The following is a 27,765-nucleotide window of genomic DNA, read 5'->3' on the forward strand; positions in this document are numbered from 1 at the left end:
AAAACCATTCCTATGAAATTTGACGGCAAAATGTCCCTGTAAATACAAAAATATCCAAGGAAAAGTGATGTAAATTTGGCTTTCAGGTTAACAATGCCCTAAAACAGCGAGTAAAACAAACTGAAAAAAATGTATGACAAATTTGATGGCTCTGGAGTATACAAGATTGATTGTAGTAACTGTGACAAGTATTATATTGGTCAGATGGGCTGCTCTTTTAATGTCAGACTTGAAGAACATTCACAGACAAGGAACAAAACTGCTTTGGGATAGCATGTATCTGAAACTGGTCATTCTATAGGGAACATTGAGAGTAGTATGCATATTCTCCACGGGGTGGGAAGAGGCTGTGCTCTTAACTTGTTAGAAGAGCTTGAAATTTATAAAGCGAAAAAACAAGAGCCAAGAAAAGTGCTTAATTGGCAGAACGATTTCATGCCCAATGCCTACTTTGCTTTGTTTGACAATGCTCTCCTTTAATCACTGAGCTCCTCTGTTTTTATATATCTTTCTGACAGTTTCACCTAGTATAGAGTGCTTTACATGTTTACTTTGTTTTCATGCGTTGTGCACAGTACGCTAGTGTGTTCTGGTTCCTTCTCTATTTATATAATATGCTTCATTAACTAGATAATCTTAGTCTATTTTCATTCATTGACCTTTAGCTATTTGTTTTATAATTTTTATATTATTCTGTGTAATTAGAAAGCTGTTTATTATTTATGTCATTATCTAAAATATCGCCACTTGAGCATATGTCAAGTACTGGCTCTTAACTTTTTCCTTTTTAACAATCTATCATTTGTCAGGTTTTATTTCAGTGGTTTTTATTACTGTAATGCCTTTTATAGCTCATAAACCAACTACAGAATTTACTGATTGTGCCCCCCTTTTAATTTTACATCGTACAATTATCATTGAAGAATATGTGTACGCCTACAGTAACGACATCTGGCGAACTTGCAGCACAAACATTGTGTTGACTGTAGCAGAGGACATATGGCAGTCCTTAGCGGCTTACACCTCTGTTGCATTTCATTTTAATTCTATCTGATGCTGTCAGGTATGACCACAGCTTTCGTATTTTTTGGTACGTTATGCTGTAACATTTAGTTTTAATTTTGTCCGAAGAAGGTGTCCCTTGTGACACCGAAACCTAGGTCACAACTTAATTGTGTTCGTGACCTAGGGCTGTGTTTTTCAAAATTTTGTATTATACATCAGTCACTGATTGACAATCATGTTAAAAACCTTAAAACATTATTAACATTATACATCTTTATTCTTTATTTCTACATATTTGCAGCCCTCTGCCACTAGAGGGCCCTGAATTGTAATGTATATAGCAGTGTGTAACATGACTATTTCGGTGCATGAGAAACAATGTGCTGTAATCAAGTTTTGAATTCAAAGTGTTCATCCACACGTGGAACAATGCCAGACCACACACGAGCACTGTGACATCTGTAACAATCTGACTCCTTGGGTTCACTGTCATTGATCATCCTCCAACTTGGCCCCATCTGAAAAGAAGGGATGAAGTTGTGGGTTCTCCAGGATGTCTATTGTGAAATATGTATGGAGACATAAAAAATAAGGATGTGGAATGTTAATTATGTTTGTTATTTTTAAAAAGCTTTAAAAGTTTTCACAGTAAAAATTCAGAGGCATTACTTTTTAGAATGGCCTTTTATATGTAACTAAGTTTAGAGCAAGAGTCCTAATAGCATTTGTCCAGTTTTTTTTATCGGTGAAATCCCTTTAACCTTAAAGATATGATGCCAAAGTACCTGCAGGAATCTATGGTGAATATGTACAACTATTTACGAGAAGTCAGTGCAAGTGAAATTTTAAGAACATAAACTCTTCCATTAAAAGGAACAAAATACTGTTGGTTCTGACATGAAAACTGATAACAAAGTTACTTTCGACATAATTATAAAATAGAGTATGAACGGGGATTATTAGTACACTTAATATTTCATTTTATCTGCTGTATGAAATCCAACAAAAGGTTATAAATTCTTGCGGTGACTGGTCCCAACTTCATTGAGTCATCTCCAAGAATTTAGTTAAAGATTGAAAGTAAAATTGTCTGCATAGAACAGCTTTTATAATAAAAGTAACTTATCTTATGGAAAAGAAATGGTCAGTATTTTATATTATACCAGCTGAGAAACCTTGTATTGCGCAGGTATTTATGTAAAGCTGTGATCGAGATTTTATATCTGTGGAATTTATTTTTGACTAAAGCTTCTTTGTATGCAGCATTTGAAGTAGTATGATTGGGGACATGATCAAAGAGCTTGCTTGCTTGCTTGCTTCACTAACATGGGAGAGAGCCACATAGAGCTGGCCTTGCGAAAAGCAACTGACACCAAGGGCCATGCCTGCACCACACAGTTTATTTATGGTAATGGCGTAACATAATTTCATTGGGAGCTGTACGCGTTTAAGGGAAATGGTAAATCATTAGGAATCAGTGTGATTTGGGTATAAAAAGTTGCTCACGTGACCCACTTACCATAAAAAATTCTGCTTCTGTAATGTTACATTAGAGAGAAGCAACTTCAAGCCTGTGTGAGCAAAAGGGGGGGGGGGGGGGAGGGGGGGGGGGGTTTGAGGAGCAATATAATATGTAATGCTCTCGATCAGATTAACATCACGCATTGCTTTTGTAAGGAGCTTCCAAAGAGTGAGTAAAGCCAGATGTTCTCGAGCTGTAACAAGTGTTGCCTCACGATCTTCATTGGATTCTTGAGACTGCATAGTCCTGTCTTGTAACTGTTCAGGTTATGCAGAGGCAGTTGATTGTTGTTTAGGCGTTTTTATTTGCAGTCAAAATCTAAATCACAATGTACACCTGACAAATAGGCAGCCAACTCACAAAGGGAACATAATAAATCTGCTTTTTCTAGCAAATAATATAAATGAAATTATTGAAAAGAGCAAAGCAATGTTGTTAAGTTTTTAATACACAAAGCGAAATCAGTAAATCTATGTATTCTAGCCAAGTAAATTCAGTATTAGTCTTTATTTGCAACAATATGATCACAGCACTTAAATTACACTTTAAATTGTGATAATTTTTGTCTCGTTCCAATATGTTGTTCCAAGCTATGCTCAAGTTACCTGTGAAAACTTCAAGAAAATTTATTTAGTGATAATGATAATTATAATTATTATTTGATATGGGTCAATTGGACACCAGGACACCACTTCAGTGACTTGCATGTCCAACTGTGGAAAGAATACCTACAGTTAGTCGTATCTGAACTATGTGTCATTTCTGGTGACTCCTCACTTTGTTGAGAGGTGAATCTGAAGTTAAAATGAAGACTCAAAAATCCGTGGTCCAACTGAGATTCTCCCTATGACCTCCCGGGTTCCAGGCACGTGCTTTACCTCTAGACCACCAAGCCCGACATTTTTGTTTGGTGGTTTTGGTGATTAAGGTTTTCAGACAAATCAGATTTTGATTAAATAAACCTATACATTGCCCCAAGCTATGCTCAAGGTATCCGTGAAAACCCCTTGATAATTCATTAAGTAGTTCTGCTGATTAGTGTGTTCAAACGGATAGACACACCAGTTTTACAATTTTATTATTAGTATAGATCAATACTTTACAATTTTGTATAGTCTATCAGTAATCCATGCCCTGTACATTTGGAAATTAAGTTATTTTATTGCTATGTAAAACAAAAACAAAACAAAACAACAACAATGGGTAAAAGGCACATGTTTTATGTTGTTAATTGCTGCAGCAGGTTCACTTTTTCTTATTTGTCTATTCTAGGTAACACAAGTGATAATCTTGAAGCCGTGTCAGAAGCTGCTTCCAATCATAGTGTTGCTTCATCACTGGAGTTGGAAAACGAAGATCAGAATGATAACTTATCAGATATGGTATCTGCAAATGTATCTGGTCGAGGAACACCTAATATATCAGGTACGTTACCATTAAAAAAGTGAAGTATTTGTAGACGCTAAAATAACAATTTGGGTGTCACTGATAAATGGAAATGGAAAGAGACAATATCCAGGGATCAGATATGGATAAAAGACAGTTACAGAAGAGCAACATGTGTTACTATGATTGGAGTGAGAGATAAAGAATGAGAAAGGTGAGTATTTTGAAAAATTGCCAGTATGAACTCACAGCTGTTTGTGCCAAAATATCCAGAGTACAAATACTGCAAGCAAACAATTCTCCATACATTTTTTACTTGTGTTATTACCAACTGTTCTTGAGAAATTTGCTGAGCTGTGGTCAGTTGAGAATTATGGCAAATGTATGGTCAGTTTTACCAGTGCCACACCTGCACTTATTCTGTGAAATTTGTGCACACACATATTTTGAATCCACAGAGCTCAGGTGATAAATATTCATAGCTGTTCTTTTGTGGTACATTATTGGCAATACAACTTCAGGGCCAAACTGATTATGCCTCTGGAAAGTAGTCAGCTGTTTCAGATTTTCATTTGCTTTGATTCACCTGTAGAAAACTTGTATAGACATTTGAAAAAATGCTTATGTGAATCTTGGATACTCGTTACGGAATAGGCATATTTGTCAAGTTTTCTGAATTTGTGATTTATTTGATGATTGTACAAACTAAAACCTATTGTTTGATTTTTGATATTCACACTTGTTTTCTTCACTTCATGTAGACAGGTGGTGGTTTAGTTTCGCATTTCAATAATTACTCATGTTTTGAGATAAGAGTGTTATCAGTAGAGACCGGATTATATGCATTTGCATATTTGACTCCTTTTTCACAGGTTATTGCATATCTTAACAAAAAACTAGTGGCGATGCATATTTTCGCTGTAGGTTTACAATGTTTTAAAAATTTAGACAGGCAGTCTCTATCTCGATCTAGTTTTGATAATCTCACAGATTGATCGTGACCTAGAACTGCATGTAATCGCGAACCGAGAGGCCTCTGCCTAGCGAAATCATTACAGAAGAGGAACAGGAGCAGGTAGACAGAGTCCAAGCTCCTGCACCTGCACCCCTTGTTAATCTCCTTTGCCGTCATACTGTACGCGTGTCCATTGCTTCAGTTTAGCTTTCTATTTACTTGTACACAGTTAAGGTGTTTACGACATGTAGTATGTAATGTGTTGTGCGTCATACCGCCCAAAACAGTGAACGTTGTTTCGTGTATAGTTACCATCCTGGAACATTTATGTATCACGGAATTGTTTTATAGTGTCAAGTTTGTGCTTCATGCAAAAAAAGTTTCAAATAGACCAGCATGTCAAGACAAGTCTTCATATCGCAGCATTGCAGAAGAAAGTACCATGACAACAACTTCTGACAACAGCAAGTTGCAGTAGCAGGGTTTGTCCAAAGGTAACCAAAAAAGTCGGTTTCACATAGATCTATGTGAAGCATTCATTCCAAGCAATATTCCTCTTCACAAACTTACAAACCCTATCCTCAAAGGCTTCCTGTGCAAATATTGCTTGAATCAAAATATACCAGATGAATCAACATTGCGTAAAAATTACATATTGACAATTTATGTAGATGTTCTCGAAGAAATATGCAATGATCTCAAGGATAGCATTATTTGAATTTCAGTTGACAAAACTACAGACACTTGTGGCTGTTACATTGCAGATTTAATTGTTGGTGCTTTAAAAGAAGAGCCTTCGTCTTCCTATTTAGCTGCCTGCAAAGAACTTGAAAAAGTAAATCATTTTATGATTGCCAGATTTGGAGTGAGAGTGTTGGAAAAATATTTCCAGAATATTCTGCAGATAAAAGGGTGTCTGTGTTTCTTTCAGATGCTGCTCCATAAACGATCAAAGCAGGAAAAGCCCTCCAAGTATTTTATCCCAGTTTGATTAATGTGACATGCTTTGCTCATGGAGTAAATCGCCTCTCTGAAAAAGTACGTTCCATATTTGTGAATGTAAATAAATTGATTTCATCCACAAAGAAAGTGTTTCTAAAGGCCCCTTCTCACATCAGGACCTACAAAGAAAAATTACCAAATGTGCCTTTACCTCCTCAACCAGTGATAACTCGTTGGGTATATGGGTCGAAGCTGTGTTGTTTTACAACTGACACTTCGAGACCATTAGAGGGGTGGTAAACAACTTCAATGTGCAGAGGCTTTGGCAGTTTGCCAGAGCAAGGAAGCTTTTAATGATTCAGGTATTGAAAAAGACATAGCTGTGATTAGCACTAGTATTTCCCATATACCTGCAAGTGTTCAAAAGCTTGAAACTCAAGGTTTGGCATTGAATGAATCTATTCAGTTAATGAATAAAAGTATTCAAGGAAACTCTTCACTGCCGAAGGTATTCACAAGAAAACTTAAAAAATTTGAAAACATTTTAAACAATAACCCAGGCTTCGAACTCTTGTGCCAAATTGACAGTTTTATTGATGGGATGGGTGAACTTTTACCAGAAATAATAAGTGTCAACACAGCACTCAAATTCAAATACTGTCCAGTTACCTCAGTTGATGTAGAACTGTCCTTTTCTGCTTATAAAAATGTTTTGAGTGATCAAAGACACAATCTTACTACCGAGCATTTGGAACAGTACTTGGTTGTTTATGTCTACAATAGTAGAAAAATGTAAAATAAATTTTAAATGGTGCTTTGGTCCAATAGTATTAATTAAAAGTTAATGCTGTTAAAAAATTCATGATTTTATGTTGTTTTTAAATAAAATATTACAGTGTTTTTGAGTGTGCCCCACTTGGTCCAGTGCGGATTGGTAGTTTCACAGTGACTCACTCTCATTGCATCCACTTGTTACCGACAACAATAGCAAAGAAGGAACAATTCTTGAAACATGGTATGCATCCCCATTTTGCAATTTTTTAGAAAATAATCCAAGAAACGCCCCCTTCCTAACCTCTACCAGAGAGTGTTAAGAAAATGATATCAGCATTCTCATGTACCGATTTTTTGGATGACCAGCGCTCTTCCTTGTAATTGATATGCACACGTTTGACTTTGAGATATAATGCATACAGTAACTACCATGGTTTTTTCTTTAATTCATGTAGAGAATGTCCCTGTGTGTATTTGGCAGTAATTAAAACAATTACATCTACATAGTGTGTGTTAGTTTTTCTAGAATTAAACACCAATTCCTCTATTTGCACTATTGAAGTGTCCTTAAACATTTCACTTTCAAACATTATATTTTGCATAGATTTTGTTTCTTGTTTTACATGAATTTTAAAATTGTTGTTATTCTTGTAAGATTTGTTTTAAATTGGTTGTCAGAAGACCAGTGATGGTATTAGGCAGTGCATTTGCCAGTATCACATCCACATATTAAGATTTTTTTTGTATGGTACTGTTCTGAGCATCAAGGATGGTGTTACACATTGGTTCAAGTTTTTAGTATGTTCATCCTCTTCCACAACTGAATGATCAGCACATTTGATACCGGTATGGAGGACTCAGGGTCAATACCCAGTACTGCCAATGATGATTTCTTGGTGGGAGGATATACTTTTTGGAAATGCTACTTGAAATAGAAATAGCTGTGCTAACCGTGTACCTCTCCAAAAATTCTGTGTAATGAAGGATAAGCCTGATTTTGGAGTGCATTTTCATGTTCTAAGTCAGAATATTGGCCAGCAACATCAGTTCAAAACTGTAACTGTGTGTGTTGTATTTAGTGCACCTACTTTTTGGAAACAGTTTGTATTATCTTTCAAAGAGATAATTCTAATTTACTTCCTCCCTGTAAACTGTTGGTAATCATGTCAGAGTTTCATGTGAATGTACACCTCGTTTTTTTTTGTGGTGGTGGTGGTGGTGGTGGTGGTGGTGGTGGTGGTGGTGGTGGTGGTGGTTGTTGTTGTTGTTGTTGTTGTTTTTGATGTTGTTACAGTATTCAGTCTGAAGGCTGGTGTTATCCAGTTGTATATTTCACATATAATATTGGACGAAAACAATGTTTCATAAGTCATAAGTGACCAAAGTTCCTGAGCTGACTACCTCAAATTATCTGAGGCATTGTGGTTTGTTTACAAAGTACCCCCTCAAGTTAACTCACCAGTTTCTTGTCTAATTGTTTCTTGCAACCTATTCTTTATTGATTCATCTTCAATTTGTGTATTGTGATGATATTATATGTAGGTCTCACCTGCACAATTTTAGAGAGCTGGCTGTTTCTGGTGCCTCTGCACCCTTTGTTGAAGTGGCAAGAAACATGCACGAAAGATGTGTGACTGCTGTTGAAACATTTTTAGGCCTTTTTTATGTTGCAAAGTCCTTGATTCACTTGTAGTTGACTGGACAGGAGAGTAAATGCTGATTGGAATGGTGCATCTACAAACATTAAGTTTGTAGGACAGTTGGGTATATCTCTAGTGATCCAACATTGTAAAGTGAACATGTGAGTATTTATGAACATGAGATGAATTTAGATTATGATAGTTTATGGTACTTCAGTTTTCTTCTATTACCAGTAGAACAACTATGTACCCTTACCTATATTTATTGCATAGCATGGTACTGAAACAAGAAACATTGAATTACGTGAAATATTTTGAATCTATATATGCAACAAAATAAAAATGTATTTAATTGCATAGGCAGATTGAAAATACTGTAAATAGCTATACTGTAATTATCGACACCTTGGCCAGACAAATGAAGTACCAGAAAATTGAAATTTACTGGTTCCCCCAGCAAACCATGTCCAAATTGCAAAATAAAAAATTGAATGACTAAAATACTGTAAGAAATGGATGTTCCAGCAGTAGAGTCCCAAATACAGGGAAGAAATAGGATGAGTAGATAGAAAGAAAAGTGAAGTGAAGAACATGTACAGGCAAAAGAACTAACACCACACATAAATAAGAACATTAGTATGAAAAACTCTCCAACTAAAAATAGTGGTTCATAAGAAGACTCTTGTAATCATGTCATAACAGACTCTCTCAGAGGCCATTTCCCAGCAGTGTCTCACTATTGCATACTCCCTCTTGTCTTTCCAGATCTTCTGACTTTTTGGCCCACATCATTACCTATATCTCTGATTTCACTTGCCTGCCCCTCTACCACTTCCCCTTTAATACCCCACCCAACCCACCCCAAAATGACATTTTTTTTTATATTCAAGTTTTTGTGTAAGTCATGGGTGTCTGTAGAAAGAGACACCAGTAAGAGCGCACTGTGAAAATGTACATCTTTCATTGAGAAGTTATGGGGATTTTCATGAAAATGTGGTTTGTCTGAAGATGAGATCTATGTTGGATGTGGGTTTCTTTGCTTTAAATGTTTTTGCTAATTTAGCTAATACAATGAAATTTGTCATTGCAGGTAGAGATACACCATCCTCACAAATTACAGAAGGTGAAGATGGTGCCGCAGGTGCAATGAGGAGCGTCAGTGGGGAGCAACGGCAGTCCTTAGATTTTTCTGCAGAAGCTGCAAGCAAACAAAGTCGCACAGATATAGATGACAAATTTGGAAAGTTTGAAATCAAAAAACTTCTTGAAGGTAAGGCAACTCATTGTGCTTAATTTGTATTGTATGTTTTCTTCTGTTTCCTATAAGTGTAGACAAGTGAACAAGTGCTAGATGTGATGTACTAAAAATTTGAGAAATTCACAGATTTTATCATAATGATCATTTTACGTGTTCAAATATAGTTAATCCAAAAATTTCCCTCCTGGATATCTGTAACAAAGTGACTTGGAATAAAAGTAATTGATATGAATCAGTTGTGGGGAACAGCTGGAAACACTTCCTCTGCAGCTTAATGTTAAATGATTGATCTGCAAGAATGGCCACCTTCTTGTTTATCGTGACTGACACTAAATATTTTTGGGTACAGTGTTACCATAGTATGATCTCAGATGTATACTGTACTCAATGATTGCTTGTGTACTAGGCTGATGTAATAGATCCTCCATGATCCAGTATGCAACTTTCAGCCATTTAGGGTAATCTTAAAGAAATTGGCTTAATGAATGTGAATGTGACTTCTTTGTATTATACAGGGTGTTACAAAAAGGTACGGCCAAACTTTCAGGAAACATTCCTCACACACAAAGAAAGAAAATATGTTATGTGGACATGTGTCCGGAAATGCTTACTTTCCATGTTAGAGCTCATTTTATTACTTCTCTTCAAATCACATTAATCATGAAATGGAAACACACAGCAACAGAACGTACCAGTGTGACTTCAAACACTTTGTACAGGAAATGTTCAAAATGTCCTCTGTTAGCAAGGATACATGCATCCACCCTCCATTGCATGGAATCCCTGATGCGCTGATGCAGCCGTGGAGAATGGCGTATTGTATCACAGCCGTCCAAAATACGAGCACGAAGAGTCTCTACATTTGGTACAGGGGTTGCATAGACAAGAGCTTTCAAATGCCCCCATAAATGAAAGTCAAGAGGGTTGAGGTCAGCAGAGCGTGGAGGCCATGGAATTGGTCCGCCTCTACCAACCCATCGGTCACCGAATGTTGTTGAGAAGCGTACGAACACTTCGACTGAATGTGCAGGAGCTCCATTGTGCATGAACCACATGTTGTGTCATACTTGTAAAGGCACATGTTCTAGGAGCACAGGTAGAGTATCCCGTATGAAATCATGATAACGTGCTCCATTGAGCGTAGGTGGAAGAACATGGGGCCCAATCAAGACATCACCAACAATGCCTGCCCAAATGTTCACAGAAAATCTGTGTTGATGACGTGATTGCACAATTGTGTGCGGATTCTCGTCAGCCCACACATGTTGATTGTGAAAATTTACAATTTGATCACGTTGGAATGAAGCCTCATCCGTAAAGAGAACATTTGCACTGAAATGAGGATTGACACATTGTTGGATGAACCATTCGCAGAAGCGTACCCGTGGAGGCCAATCAGCTGCTGATAGTGCCTGCACACACTGTACATGGTACGGAAACAACTGGTTCTCCCATAGCACTCTCCATACAGTGACGTGGTCAACGTTACCTTGTACAGCAGCAACTTCTCTGACGCTGACATTAGGGTTATCGTCAACTGCACGAAGAATTGCCTCGTCCATTGCAGGTGTCCTCACCATTGTAGGTTTTCCCCCAGTCGCGAGTCATAGGCTGGAATGTTCTGTGCTCCCTAAGACGCCGATCAGTTACTTCGAACGTCTTCCTGTCGGGACACCTTCGTTCTGGAAATTTGTCTTGATACAAACGTACCGCGCCACGGCTATTGCCCCATGCTAATCCATACGTCAAATGGGCATCTACCAACTCTGCATTTGTAAACATTGCACTGACTGCAAAACCACGTTCGTGATGAACACTAACCTGTTGATGCTACGTACTGATGTGCTTGATGCTAGTACTGTAGAGCAATGAGTCACATGTCAACAAAAGCACCAAAGTCAACATTACCTTCCTTCAATTGGGCCAACTGGCGGTGATTCGAGGAAGCACAGTACATACTGACGAAACTAGAATGAGCTCTAACATGGAAATTAAGCATTTCCAGACACATGTCCACATAACATCTTTTCTTTATTTGTTTATGAGGAATGTTTCCTGAAAGTTTGGCCGTACCTTTTTGTAACACCCTGTAGAGTGGAAAAGGCCAAATCCTGACGATTGTTACAAAATAACAAGATAATGGTGTCATTCATATATGTTATTTTCTTTTGAAATGTTTTTTTAAGAATTTGCTGTATGGAGAAAAAATGGTGTATGGGTGAAGGATTAAAAAAAAAAACTGTCATGTAATATTAATATTGCGGGAAACGTACTGTGATTATGTGAGAGTTCCATCTAAACTTGAGGTGGACATCAGCACAAAACAAAACAAAATTGTATTGTACAGTCAGTTGAAGAGTATTGCTACACAATTTTGATTTAAACATCACGTTTGTTTGGGATGGGAATTGCAATAGCTTCAGCAAAAAAGGAATAGGTTGCACATATGATGGAGGACATTAAAGTGCAATGAATAGGAGAATGGGAACCACAGATAAGTATTGTGCTTGCAAGAATAAATTTGAGTGAAATAATTCAGATATATGCATAATAAATTGCATATAAAAATAAACTAGTTTTATTTAGAAGCTACACTAAGAAAGTTTTGTAGTTTGAAGGTATGGGTAGGCCCGTCACACCAAGATTTTGTACTTGTTTAGACCTGACCATACATGCAACACAACCACCAACTTCATTGTGTCATGTGCACTTGGTGAGTCTATTGATTTGTTGGCATCAAATGGTATTACAGTGGAATAAAGAACAGAACAATTAGTTTAGTAGTTGACATTGAATTTGGCTTTTGTTTGCTAATACTTGATAAATGATCCAAAGAGATACTGGTCGTATGTGAAGTATGGTAGCAGCAAGACACAATCAACACCTTCTCTGCTTGATAGCAATGGAAATACTATCGACGACAATGCTGCATAAAGCAGAATTACTAAACACAGCTTTCCAAAATTCCTTCACCAAATAACATGAAGTAAATATTCCAGAATTCGAACCAAGAACAGCTGCAAACATGGGTAACGTAGAAGTAGACATCCCCGGAATAGTGAAGCAACTTAAATCACCTAACAAAAGCAGCTCTTCTGGTCGAGACTGTATACCAGTCAGGTTCCTTTCAGAGTATGCTGATACAATACCTCCTTCCTTAACAATCACATAAAACCATTCACTCGACGGAAGATCCGTACCCAAAAACTGTAAAGTTACATAGGTCACACCAATATTCAAGAAAGGTAGTAGGATTAATGTACTAAATTACAGACCTATATCATTAACGTCAGTATGCAGCAGGATTTTGTAACATACATTGTTTTCGAACATTATACATTACATCTATTGACACACAGTCAACCCGGTTTTAGAAAACTTAGTTCTTGTGAAACAGAACTAGCTCTTTACTCACATGAAGTGTTGAGTACTATTGACAAGGGATTTAAAATTGATTCAGTATTTTTAGATTTCCAGATGGTTTTTGACACTGTACCACACAAATGGCTTGCAGTGAAATTGCATGCTTATGGAATATCGTCTTAGTTGTGTGACTGGATCTGTGATTTCCTTTCATAGAGGTCACAGTTTGTAGTAATTGATGGAAAGCCATCGAGTTAGACAGAAGTGATTTCTGGCATTCCCCAAGGCAGTGTTATAGGCCCTTTGCCGTTCCTTAGCTGTATAAATGATTTAGGAGACAATCCGAGTAGCTGTTTAGGGTGTTTGCAGATAATACTGTTGTTTATCGACTAGTAATGTCATCAAAAGGTCAAAACAATTTAGAAAATATATTTGTATGGTGCAAAAATTGGCAGTTGACCTTCAGTAACAAAAAATGTGAGGTCATCCACATGAGTGCTAAAAGTGAATCTGTTAAACTTTGATTACGTGATAAATCAGTCAAATTCAGAGGCCATAAATTCAACTAAATATCTAGACATTAGAATTACAAACAACGTAAATTGGAAGGAACACACAGAAAATGTTGTGGGGAAGGCTAACCAAAGACTGTGTTTTATTGGCAGGACACTTAGAAAATGTAACAGATCTGCTAAAGAGACTGCATATGCTCTGCTTGTCCATCCTCTTTTAGAACACTGCTGTGCAGTGTGGGATCCTTACCAGATAGGACTGACAGAGTACATTGAGAAAGTTCAAAGGACTACAGCACGTTTTGTATTATTTTGATATAGGGGACAGTGTGTCACTCAAATGAAGCTGTATTTTGGGTGGATATCATTAAAACAAAGGCATTTTTCACTGTGGTGGAACCTTCTCATGAAGTTTCTATTACCAACTTTCTCCCCCAGATGTGGAAATATTTTGTTGACGCCAGCCTAAAAAAAAAAAAAAAAAGAAAGAAAAAAAGAAAAAGGGAAATGAGAGCTTACATGGAAAGGTATAGGTGTTTTTTAATGTAAGTGATGTTCTGCATAAAGGGCTAGAGAGGACTAAAGTGTTAGGATGCTCTCCCCTCCCCCTGTTTTTCTGGAATCTTGGTTATAATGACATACATAACTGTAGCATAGTCCGAGACCTAGATTATAATGAAGAAGACAGTTTGGTTATGAGTTAGTCAAGCCAATGAATGTGAATGTTAAATAAAGGTTGGGGTAACAGATCGATCTAAAGCATAGCTTGATGTCTACATTCACTCCATGTGTGTATGCTTTTCGCTATACAAATTAAAACCTCTGGATATGGCTATATCACATAATAGACAAACTTCTCACAAATATTTTAGTACACATTTTGTTCATATAGGACCTACCTAATGAGCAGAACATATATGTACTTATATCATACATGATAAATGCAGGGAGAGACTACATAACTCAAGCCAAAACAAGACTTTTCTCGTTATGCAGTACATTAGAAGGAGTTCATTGAACTGGTTATGTACCATATATTTAACTTGTGCGTGTATTCGTGATTTCACACACATTACAGCTTTCTCTTAAGATGTTAGTTTTTTTTCTTCTTTTCTGTTGATAATAATATCTTTCCCATGGTGATTAACACATCTGAGACACCTCATTCATGGAGTGAGGTGGCGCAGTGGTTAGCACACCGGACTCACATTCAGGAGGATGACGGTTCAATCCCGTGTCTGGCCATCCTGATTTAGGTTTTCCGTGATTTCCCTAAATCGCTCCAGGCAAATGTTGGGATGGTTCCTTTGAAAGGGCACGGCCGACATCCTTCCCTGTTCTTCCCTAATCCGATGAGACCGATGACCTCACTGTCTGGTCTCCTTCCTCAAAACAACCCAACACCTCAATCACCCTGGATGGCTCAGCTGGACTGCTGTTTTTGACAAATTTTTCAAAAGTCATAGCTTTGAACTGAATGCAGTAACTTTCTGTAATGTTTCATTTGTTATGTTCAAAAAAAGATGTAGCTATACTTAAAAGTTTTATGATGAAATATTAAAATTAGCAGACATTTAAAATGCTTTCTCAATTTTCTACTTTAATTTGTTTCTGTGATCTCCATACTTTCATTCGGGGGAAACCAATAACAATTTGTGCCGTTGATTTTCTGTTTTTGAAGGAAATAGATTTCAGGAAGCAGGTGTGCTATGTCGACTTCTACTTAAAAAACTGATGTAATAAATAACAATATGTATATATATTGTTTACAGGTGATGAAACTGTGTCAATGGTCAGTGACACTTGGAGTACAGATGTTCTTGCAAGTGATAGTGAAACCATAGAGCAATCATCAGAACGTAACTTTCCTACAAGTGCCCAAGAAACAGCGTTAAATCAATTGGCAGAAGCTGCAGTGGTATGTATTAGAAATATTAGTGAACATTGTGGAAAAAGTGTTTTCGTGTAGCGTGAATTTTAGGACTGCTTCCTCATTTTGAAAACAGTGGTGACTTAGTTAACATACATAACTTATATTTTTAATGATGTTAAATATACATAGATTTTGTATGTATCTCCAACACATTCTGGTTGCTCTCTACTTTCTTAACTTACTTATTCACTTAAAATATGGGCAGTTTTAGTGACAGGGAAGTCATAAGTGTTGCAAGATAATATACAAGGAGGAATAGGTGTGAAAAATGAATTTCAGACAATGTGATGAAACACTGAATTGCTAGGTATGTTTCACAAAAAGAGATAAGGGATGAGTGGGTGAAATAAGATCTGTTATATTAAGAGAACCCCTTGCAAACATAATTGGTAGGTTACTTATTACAGTAACAAAATGGAAGTTACATATGAAACTGGCAGGAACTCGCGCTGATTTATTCACAAGAGTTGTGCACAGTATGCCCTTTGGAAATGTTGCAAGCTATCTTTAAGTCCTTATTACAAAGCAAAGTCCAGTCCATGCCAGATCAGAGTTCGGCCTATGACAGACAGTCTACAGTAGAAACACCTTAGTCAAACCAATAACACACTCTCTGCACACTCCACAGATCACATGACAATTCGGAGCTGGATTCTTAGAGTGTGCCCCTGGTGAAATGCACCCTCTGGGTAGTGGCACCCTGGTGGTTGACAATAACGTTGCGCCAGCTGCTTGACATTGACATGTGCCAACTGTGGGCACAGCATATCTGAATGGGAGTGGTGAGGATGGACATGAAGTCCCTCTGCCGGGGTGCATCTTTAAATCGTGGTGGCCCTGTAAGTTGCTAGAAGACCACAAAGGGCATGAGATGTAGTGTTAGTCTTTATCTCCTTGTGGTTTGTTGCTGTGACATAATCTTCCATTTGTTGGAGTCCATTGATCAAGAAGTTGAAACCCAAATGTATCAGGGATGATTGCAGGAAGAAACACTTGCACAGGTTGCATTTTAGTTCTTTCACTGCCAGCCTCTGAAACAAGACCTTGAGGCTGAGGAGATGCTCCTCTGGAGTTGTAACCAAGATATCACAAAGATACACTATGTGGTCACAAGTATCCGGACACCCCCAAAAACATACGTTTTGCATATTAGGTGCATTGTGCTGTCACCTACTGCCAGGTACTCCATATCAACGACCTCAGTAGTCATTAGACATCATGAGACTTCGGATGTGGTCAGGTGATTGGGTGTCACTTGTGTCATACGTCTGTACACAAGATTCCCACGCTCCTAAACATCCTTAGGACCACTGTTCCTGATGTGATAGTGAAGTGGAAACATGAAGGAAAACATACAGCACAAAAGTGTACAAGCTGACCTTGTCTGTTGACTGACAGAGACCGCCAACAGTTGAACAGGATTGTAATGTGTAATAGGCAGACATTTATCCAGACCATCACACAGGAATTCCAAACTGCATCAGGATCCACTGCAAGTACAATGGCAGTTAGGCGGGAGGTGAGGAAACTTGGATTTCTTGTTTGAGTGGCTGCTCATAAGCCACACATCACACCGGTAAATGCCAAACAACGCCTTGCTTGGTGTAAGGAGCGTAAACATTTGACAGTTGAACAGTGGAAAAATGTTGTGTGAAATGATGAATCACGGTACTCACTGTGGCGTTTTGATGGCAGGGTGTGGGTATGGCAAATGCCTGGTGAACGTCATCTGCCAGCATGTGTAGTGCCAACAATGAAATTTGCAGGTGGTGGTGTTATGGTGTGGCCATGTTTTTCATGGAGGGGGCTTGCACCCCTTGTTGTTTTGCATGGCACTATCACAGCACAGGCCTACATTAATTTTTTAAGCACCTTCTTGCTTCCCACTGTTGAAGAGCGATTCGGGGATGGCGATTGCAATCTTCAACACGATCGAGCACTTGTTCATAATGCATTGCCTGTGGCAGGGTGGTTACATGACAATAACATCCCTGTAATGGACTGGCCTACACAGAGTCCTTACCTGAATCCTATAGAACACCTTTGGGATTTTTTGGAACGCCGACTTCATGCCAGACCTCACTGACCAACATCGATACCTCTCCTCAGTGCAGCACTCCATGAAGAATGGGCTGTCATTCCCCAAGAAACCTTCCAGCAGCTGATTGAATATATGCCTGTGAGAGAGGAAGCTGTCGTCAAGGCCAACACCATACTGAATTCCAGCATTACTGATGTAGTGCGTCACGAACTTGTAAGTCATTTTCAGCCAGGTGTCCGGATACTTTTGGTCACGTAGTGTATGTGGCACAGTTTATATAACACCTTGTATTAATTGATCCATAAAATGCTGGAATATAGTCTGGGCCAACAAAATCTTGAAAGACAATTGACTGAAATGGTATAAACCATATTTTGTATTGAGTACTAGGTAAGCTTGTGAAACTGTGTCAAAGGATATTACAAAATATGCCTCTGTGAGGTCAGGTTTACTTACTAAGGTACTGTGGCCTAATTTTGTAAAGAGTTCATCTGGGATGGTAGAGAATTAAGTTTCCACTTAGGCTTGTACATTTATTATTACTCTAAGATGAGCACAAAGTTTCAACATGTCATTGTGTTTACGTACTTTTACCAGGGGAGTGGCCCATACACTATGGGGGCTAGGTGTTAACACATTGTCATGAGTGAGTTTGTTCAGCTCTGTTTTGAAGGCATCATTTAGAGTCAAAGGCACTGACAAGCTTTGAAAAAACCTAGGGCAGCCATCGCTTTAGAGTGCCACAAGCTCGGAATCCCGAATCCAGTTGGGAAGATTTTGGCATAGCTATGACAGAGAGATTGTAAGGTGCCACATGGCCCTTTGCTTCAGATTGCATGGTGTGCACTGTTTCATGAACCATAAATCCAAAAACATGGAAAGTCTCTATCCCAAAGACATTGTCCGCTTTGAGGTCAGATACCATCAGAAAATTTGCTGGATGAGTGACCTGATCATAATTAAGTAAAACTGAAAACTTCCCTAGCAAAATCATGTGATGACATCCATGGGCCCAGAGATTTGTCTTGGTACTTTCAAAGGTGGCACCATTACAGGTCGTTTGCCAGTGAATGCATTTAACTAAATTTTGTAGGCTTTGTTCTGAGAAGTCTGCATTGCTGTAAACTGATCGCTCACTCTTTTGTAACAACAACTGTTCTGGTCACGGGGTTGCCGAGAACAAAGCGTGGCGGGACCAAATGGGAGCAGCCCACGAACAAACAAAGGAACGGGAAAGGATGGACATGAACAATGATGGACAACTGAGCAAGACCTTACAAACAACAACACGCAAGAAGCAATGGGGTCACAAGTGACAACCTAACGAATCCGCAATGTCCACACATACACGGAAAAAAAGTAATGTAAACATGCTGTCTGTAGGTGAGATGTTGATAAACTCTCACGAATATCAGACTGCCTAGCTGAATGAGAGGCAGGCGCTTAAATACAGGATAGGGTACCTTACTATTGGCTGCTGGGACCACGTGCTCCACTGTGGCACCCTCACGTTATATGCGGGCCAGGAATGTGTGCAGATACGGCTTACAGCACAACAGCTGCGGAGACATCTAGTGGTAATCGAGGTCCATTCCGTCTGGCGCTGATTTGAAACCCGCAGTGCTCGGTACCAGACACTGAATTCACTTTCTCAAGTTTGGGTATATTTACAGCTGATCTGATAAAATGTGCCTTTTGCAAATCTTTCTTTTTGCCACATTCGTGGCATGTTGTGTCCCAAAGATTGCACGCGCTGCCAGCGTGGCTACTGAAAACAATATTTACAGCCTGGAAACGCTGCTACTGCTGCGACTGTGGCCCATCAGCTCTGGTGCGGTGTATGTGGAGTCATCCAGATGATGAAACAAGTATTGTGTCTGCTAAGGATGGAATTACATCCCGCATGACTGGCGCTAGAGAACTGACTGCTGTAACATCGTCTTCCATTGTAAAACAAGCTTTGGACTGTGCAGTCAGTTTTGTGGGCTTGAGCTATTCACATTACTTCTATCAGAGACTGCTCAAAGTTCCTTAATACATGGTTTCTCACTTCCAAGTCAGGCATAAGCCACATTAATTATAATATGATTAAGAGCCCATTCAGTTCTGCCTGCACATACTTTAGTTCTGCCTGCACATACATTTGAAATTGCAATTCCTATTTAACCCACAAGGGTGACAGCCCAGTTCCCAAAAGGTTGATTCAGGTACTGTTTTCACCACCAGAATTCTAACCTAGCAGCAGTAACTTTTTTTTAATGTTCTTGTAATAAAGAAAATATTCTTCTTATTGTTGTTGTTATTATTGTTGTTGGTGTGATCTTCAGTCCAAAGACTGGTTTGATGTGGTTCTCCACACTACAACATCATGTGCAAGCCTCTTCTTTTCCAGATTAATTATTGCCACCGATGTTCATTTGAACCTGCTTACTGTATTCATTTCTTGGACCCTCTACAGTTTTTATCCCCCCACATTTACTTCTGTGTTTGTGATAAAAAAGAAAGTGCAATGGACAAAATAGATATCTGTCCCTTCAGCTTAAGTTTTTATCATTGCCATATTTCACTTCGACACAAGGCTACACCCCAGGAAAACACTTAAATTAATGCTTGATGTTAACAAATTTCCCTCCACCTTTTCTTGCCAATGCCAGTCTAATTTTATATCCTCTCTACGTCAGCTGTCGTAAGATATTTTACTGCCCAAATAGCAAAGTGCATCTACTACTCCTAGTATCTCATTTCCTAATGTAATCGTCTCAGCATCACCTGATGTGATCCGACTACATTCCATTACTCTTCTTTTGCTTTTGTTGATATTTATCTTATATCCTTCTTTCCAGACAATGTCCATTGCATTCAACTGTTCTTCCAAGCCCTTTGCTGTCTTCGACTGAATTACAATGTAATCAGCATACCTGAAAGCTTTTGTGATTCTTCAGTTTCTCCAAGCATATTTGTTGATAATACAGTCCATGGGTGTACTGCCAGTCCATAGTGTCCAACAGGCACAATATTTTGGCGATCAGACATGTTGTGTCGCCATCATCAGGTGCATTGATGAAATAAGCTCCTGAAGGGCACATGGCCGACTTATATCCTCTCCCATCCCAAGTTGTTCCCTCCGCAATCTGTGCCCAAGGCCACATATCAGTAATCATGGAGATAATTGCAGTTGTGTCTCAGGTAGTGTGATGTTGCTGTGTCTGCTGTGGTCGCCAGATCGATGCAAGGCATCACAGATATGCTCAATAATGTTCATGTCTGGGGAGTTAGGTGGCCAACAGAAGTGCTTAAACCTGGAAGAGTGTTCCTGGAGTCATTTTGTAGCAAATTTTGAATGTGTGGTATGTTGCATTGTCTTGCTGGAATTGTCCAAGTCCATCAGAATTCACATTGTACATGAATGGATGCAGGTGATCAGGCAGGATGCTTACATACATGTCACCTGTCAGAGTCATATCTAAATATATCAGGGGTCCCATATCACTCCAACTACACACACACACACACACACACACACACACACACACACACCACATCGTCACAGAGACTCCACCAGCTTGAACAGTCCCCTGCTGACGTCCAGGGTCCATGGATTCATGAGGTTATCTCCATACCCGTACACATCCTTCCACTTGATACAATTTGAAATGAGACTTGTCCGACCAGGTGACATGTTTGTAGTCATCAATAGTCCAATGTCGGTGTTGACCGGCCCAGACGAGGCATAAAGCTTTGTGTCATGCAGTCTTGCGTACGTGAGTGGGCCTTCAGCTCCGATAGCCCATGTCAATGATATTTCGTTGAATGGTTCGCATGCTGACACTTGTTGATGGCCCAGGATTGAAATCTTCAGCAATTTGCGGGAAGGTTGCACCTCTGTCATGTTGAACGATTCTCTTCCATCATCGTTGGTCCTGTTCTTGCAGGATCTTTTTCCGGCCAAAGCGATGTTGGAGATTTGATGTTTTATTGGACTCCTGATGTTCACAGTACGCTCGTGAAATGGTCATATGGGAAAATCCCCACTTCATCGCTACCTCTGAGATGTTGTGTCCCATCGCTCGTGAGCCTATTATAACACCACTTTCAAACTCACTTAAACCTTGATAACCTGCTATTGTAGCAGCAATAACTGATCTAACAACTGTGCCTGACACTTGTTATGTTATATAGGCATTGCCGACCACAGTGTCGTATTCTGCCTGTTTACATATCTCTATATTTGAACATGCATGCCTATACCAGTATCTTTGGCACCTCAGTGTAGCTTCGCCTCACTCCTAGCCTGTGATGTCACCTGAGCATGAGACAATGAGAGAGCATGTTGATCATGTGAGCAGCTCTTGATATTTAATGATTTTAAAGCTTTAGTTACATAAAAATAACATAATTTGTGAGAACATTTACTGTAAATGCTATTAAGTGCTGTAATCAGACAGAATATCATCAGCCCAAATGATTTTTTTCACATAGGAAAATAGCCTATTGGAATTATTACATTCTACTTGAAACTTGGGGGTATTTCCCTTGTCTCATACATCTTGCACACCAAGTGAAATATTTTGTCAGAACTAAGTCTTTTTTTCATACACAACTTTCTTACATGATTACTTAACCAAGTGTTCACAATGATTAAAGTATGCTCTTTGCAAAATTCTGCCAGGCATTTCTTTCCCACAGTCCAAATTCTCCTACTATTTTTCCTTCTCTTCCTTTTCGTATTGTTGAATTCCAGTCCCCCCACACAATTAAATTTTCCTCACCCTTAGCTATCTGAATTCTTTATTTTGTCTCATCATACGTTCTTTAAATCTCATCATCATCTGCAGAGCTGGATGGCATTTAAACTTGTACTACTACTACTACTACTACTACTACTACTACTGTGGTGGGTGTTGGCTTCATGTCTACCTTGGCTGTGATAATGTGTTCACTATGCTGTTTGTACTGCTTACCCACGTTCCTATTTTTATATTTATTACTATACATATTCCTGAATTATACCCCTATTTGATTTTGTATTTATAACCCTGTGTACACCTGACTGGAAGTCCTATTCATCCTGCTACCAAACTTAATTAATTTCCACTATATGTAACTTCAACCTATCAATTGTTTATTAAATGATGAAAAAACTGTGAACATGGGTAGCACATCAGACGTTCTTGTTACATTTGTTAATGCTGTCACTCCCTGTAACACAGCTGTCATTAGCTCCTGGTAACCCTGCACGGTAAGTGCTCTATGGTTGAAAACATGCACTCACCTAATTACAAAAATGTTCAAGGTGTAATTTACATGTGTGACAGATCCCATCCTCATCACCACTTTTGGAAAAGATTATTTACACACATAACTAACGGGAAATCACTGCACTTTGTTCATGATAGATATATGCAGGAAGCTCCTTGAAAACAGTGTAGGGTATCTTAAGTTTGTATTTCTACATTTACATCTATACATGTACTCTGCAAGCCCCTTTATTGACTGTTGTGGAGGGTACTTGGTGTAACATTGTTACATACTGTTTTCCTGTTCCAGTTGTGAGTAGTTTGCAGGAAGAACAATTCAAAAAAGGTCAGTAGGAAGAACGACTGTTAGTAAGCTTACATGTGAACTCTAATCTCTCTAATTTACCTTCACAATCTTTTTGTGAGATACACATAGGAGGAAGCAGTATATTGGTTGACTCATTTAGTAGTGTACACTCTCAAAACTTTAAAAGTAAGCCACATTGTGATGCAAAACACCTCTCTCGCAACATCTGCCACTGAAGTGGACTGAGCATTTCCACACTGCTTCTTTGCTTACTGAATGAACCTGTAATGAAACATGCTGCTCTTCTTTGGATCTTCTCTATTTCCTCTAGTAATCCGATCTGATATGGACCCCAGATTGATGAGTGGTGTTGAAGTATGGGTTGAATGAGGAGTTTGTAAGCTACATCCTTTGTGGTTGGACCACATTTCATAAAGATTCATCCAATAAATCTCAGAGTACCCATGCTTCTAGGTATTTTGTGGATGTAACAGCTTCCAGTGATGGTTCTGCAATTCTGTAATCATACAATAATGCGTGATATGCTGGGGGTGAATTGCCATGCCCTGCACCAAATGTCAATCCTCTGCAAGTCTTCCTACATTTCGCTACAATTTCCTAGCACTGTGACTTCTCTGTATACAGCAGCACAGTTCATAAAAAGGCTCATGGAACTTCAGACATTATCCGCTAGGTCATTTATGTATAATATGAAAAGTAATGGTGTTATAACACTCCCTTGGGATGTGCCCGAAGCTACTTTTATGTCTGGATATTTCTGTCCATTGAGAATGACCTGTTGCATCCTGTTTACTAGAAACACCCCAGTCCAATCGCACAGCTGATCTGAAATTCTCATATTTTCTTAATTAGGTGGCAGTGTGGAGCTGTATCAAACACATTCCAAAAGTTGAGGAACACGGTATCTACATTAACAAATTGGGTGCCACTGTCTACTGCTTTCTGGGTCTCGTGGATGAACGAAGCTAGAAACCAATATTGTTTCCTACAGAGGAGATTTTCTGTATGCAGAAATGTCTTAATGCACAAGCATAAACCATGTTCCAAAATTCTACAACAGACTGATGTCAGAGAGATAGGCAGACTGGTTTATGCATCTCTTCAATGACCTTTCTTGAAAATAGGTTTAATCTGTGCTTTTTTTTCCAATCATTGGAACACTTTGCTCCTCCAGTGACCCGTGGTACACTCCTGCTAGAAGATGAACAAGGTGTTTCATACACTCTATGAGGCACTGCATTGGTATCACATCATGTCTAGTGCCCTTTCATCTGTTGATTGATTTCAGTTGTTTTTCTCTCCCATGGAAACTTACTGAAATATGTAATTTTGATGTTTGGGTGATGATTTAAAGGAGGAACAGCTGTGTGATTTTCCTCAGTGTAACAATTTTGGAAAAAATCTTCAGTATTTCAGCCTTCTCTCTGTCGTAGTCTATTTCAGTGCGAATATAGTGACAGTGTGTCTGGACAGATGGCTACATCATTTACTGGTTTAACATAAGACCAAAACTTCTTACTTTGAACTTCTTGTAAACTTCATTTGTGACTTTTCTTATGCTAATTATGGCTTTATTAAGTTTTTGTTTGACTATAAGGCTTAGGATATGTTTAAATTACCGTATTTACTCGAATCTAAGCCGCACCTGAAAAATGAGACTCGAAATAAAGGAAAAAAAAATTTCCCGAATCTAAGCCGCTCCTGAAATTTGAGACTCGAAATTCAAGGGGAGAGAAAAGTTTTAGGCCGCACCTCCAAATCGAAACAAAGTTGGTCCATTGTAATATGAGACACAATTTAGGTCGAATGAATGACGATACAGCTACAGTAGTTTGGTTCGAATCATAAGCTTAGCAGTTAAGCTTTACCACATAGCCCTTGCTATGCGTCAGGCGCTCCATCCATATTTATACGGGTACCCTTCCTTTTTCACATGCTTCGTCTGGTTTGAATCGATTGCTTATTTTTCTTTGATCTGATAAATGCCGTTTTCTTTGTTATAGGTGTTTGCGTCACTCTTAAGCTGAAAATGCATTACTGCACTGTGTCATGCATTGTTTGTCGCGGCTCGCGGCATGGCTTGCTTCTGTGCGCGCTACCGCTGCCTACAATTAAAAAAAAAAGAGGAATCGTCTCATTAGCAAAACAATGGCAAGAGACTATTTGTTGTTACTTACACTGCTGCTTTCTTTGATAATGATCAACAAGAATCAAATAATAGACTGCGTATGATAGAACATGTTCTGAATGAGAGTTAGGCGAAAATTTTTCTCCGTTTGAAAATCTTTGCGGCCGCTTCTTTATTACATCAAATTCTGCACAGAAATTAGTCATCTTAGATTTAAAAATCTAAGTCACTTGCCGTGCTTCATTTCTGACTGCATCACTATTAGGCATAAGAATAATACGAATATAAACATGACACGATACGTATATTCTTCCGCGTTTGCTGTTGTCTCACTCTAGTTTCGTAGTTTATTAGGCAGACAGGATTTAAATGAGATAGCAGCAAACACGAAAGAATATATGGCAAAATGTTTATATTCGTATTATTCTTATGGTGAAGAGAATACTGTATGTGATTCAAATTTCATCAGGTTCCTATTAGCAACCATCTCTCCTCACAGATAGGAAAAAATTCAGAATGTAGAGTTGGCCATATTGACAAACATCCCAAACAGTCTTGCTAGTCAGATTTTCGTAGTTCACTGAAATTGTGCTACATTTGAAGATGAACAATACGGAATTTGTATTTACTTTGTTGGATAATGTATGAAAATGCAGTGGTTGAAACTCGCGGCGGAGAAAAAAACCTCGTCTTCCACTTTTTTTCAAAAAATTTATTTACTGACGCAGAGGTTTTGGCGCCAGTATTTATTTTTGTGCCTACAAAGCATGCCTGCGTAGCACTACATATATTCGACGGCAGAAGCTAGTTGTGGCGGCACGTACCAACATTTTTCGTAACTTCCGCTTGCTTTGCACTCGATTCTAAGCCGCAGGCGGTTTTTTGGATTACGAAAACCAGAAAAAAGTGCAGCTTAGATTCGAGTAAATACGGTAACAGTGAAGCTCTTTCTGCTTTTGAAGTAGCTTTCTGACATGGCTGCCGAATCATAGCAGATCTTTTCCATGCCCCACAACTATGATCAGCACACACCTGCCTAAAGTGTTGTTAGTACTGGAGATTAAATTTTCATATTGACCACTCAGGTAATCTGAAATTGTTTCTTGTTGCTCATGCTAAGCAGAAATATCTTCCCACCTTTCTTTGTATTCCTAATTACTGTCATATTCAGGGATGTTGTGACAGCCATGTGATCACTGATTGCCTTTTCTACACTGAGCCAAAAAGTTCGGGTGAGTTTGTCACCACCAGATCTAAGGTGTTACCTTCAGAAGTAACTGCATAGGGTAATTTTGGGTAAAACATTTAGAACAATTTCACATGATTCCCTGTCCCTACTACCCTCCCTAACCAGTCAAATCTCCAAGTCAGTAGCTAGAAAGCTGAAATTTGTTCCTAATACTACATCATGTCCAGGAAATGTATGCGAAATATTCTATAAGTTTTCCCTCAAATGTTTCGCCGCAGCTACTCCTGTGTGGTCTATAACAGCATTTGATGACCAGGTTTGATCCTTTACCACTTACCTTCACTCACACTATTTCACATTCAGAATCTGTACTAACTTCACCAGATATTATTGCATTTTTTATGGCTATAAACACACTTCTACCATCGGCACTCAACCTATCGTTGCGATATATGTTCCAGTCAAAATATAGAATTGCATTACTATTGCTAACACATCCAAAACAGACTGCAGTGTACACCATACCCAAGTTCCACTTGTCACAAAGCCCACAATATAAACGTCTTAGACAGACCAGTATCATACTCTGTCCATTCCATAGATCACCTCATAACTGATGCAGATCAGCCCAGGGCTGGCCTTTGTGCTGGATCTGTAGAGGGTGTTTCTACTGACAAGTGCCACCTGGTTAGTGGTGTCAGGGCGGTCGACAGTAATATTGTGCCAGCTACTCAGTTTCCATAACACATTTTCCATGATGATGTCATGGATTAGATGGTGTGCTATATACTGTGACATCCCTACTCTTTGTTTGCAGTTAGTGGTATTACATTTCAAGAAGGTGATGGAATTCCTCCTTTTCTCTTGATTGTGGCTGTAGCCCACCAGCAGTGTCCCGGACTCTTTGTTCAAAGTATTGCTTAAGATATCTTCTGCACAGATCATATTCTGTAGGAGTGGGGCTCAAATAGTTAAAGGAAATGTATTCAGTTGTTACCATTTTTGACCAGACACAGCTCATCTTCAGGATTCTTATGTTGTAGTAAGTATATAGCAATGAAGATCATCAGTGCTTTGTACACCATGTGCCATTTAAGTCGTAATGATTCTGAAGATTACCAACATATGGCCAACAATGGTAATGATTGAAAATTTATTGTATGATTGTGCCTAAAAGAAATAAAATGAAATATACAAGGGCCTTTTTTACCCCTCTCCAACCTCCAATAGGCTATAAATAAAAGACAAGTTCATAGAAAACAATTATTTTATTACCAAAAGTTTTGTACTTTTATGGTTACTTTTCAACATAATCACTGAAAAGATTGAGACATTTATCGTACCTGTGGACAAGCTTTGCAATACCCTCTTCAAAAAATGTTGCCGCCAATGATTGCAAATGAGCATTGATGTTGTTTTTATCTTTTTTTGGTTTGAAAGTGCTGCCCTCCTAGCCACATCTTCAGTCAGTATTCCTCTTTGTTTGTTTTGAATGACCAAATTTGCATTGACTTCAGAAATTACGTTGATCCATGACAACGCTCGTCCACAC

At 38.7% G+C, this 27,765-nt stretch overlaps 1 protein-coding gene across 2 annotated transcripts in view; it reads left to right on the forward strand.

Annotated features, from left to right (window-relative positions):
- LOC126183295 (GTPase-activating protein and VPS9 domain-containing protein 1) overlaps positions 1-27,765 on the forward strand; it is a 303,063-nt gene that overhangs the window by 140,523 nt on the left and 134,775 nt on the right. For both annotated transcript variants that reach the window (XM_049925134.1, XM_049925135.1), the window contains exons 12-14: positions 3,800-3,952; positions 9,315-9,494; positions 15,130-15,275. In XM_049925134.1, coding sequence (XP_049781091.1) covers positions 3,800-3,952; positions 9,315-9,494; positions 15,130-15,275 — 479 coding nt within the window. The remainder of the gene's footprint in view (positions 1-3,799; positions 3,953-9,314; positions 9,495-15,129; positions 15,276-27,765) is intronic.

This window comes from Schistocerca cancellata, chromosome 4 (genome assembly GCF_023864275.1).
Source record: "Schistocerca cancellata isolate TAMUIC-IGC-003103 chromosome 4, iqSchCanc2.1, whole genome shotgun sequence".
In the NCBI taxonomy this organism is placed as follows: Eukaryota; Metazoa; Arthropoda; class Insecta; order Orthoptera; family Acrididae; genus Schistocerca; species Schistocerca cancellata.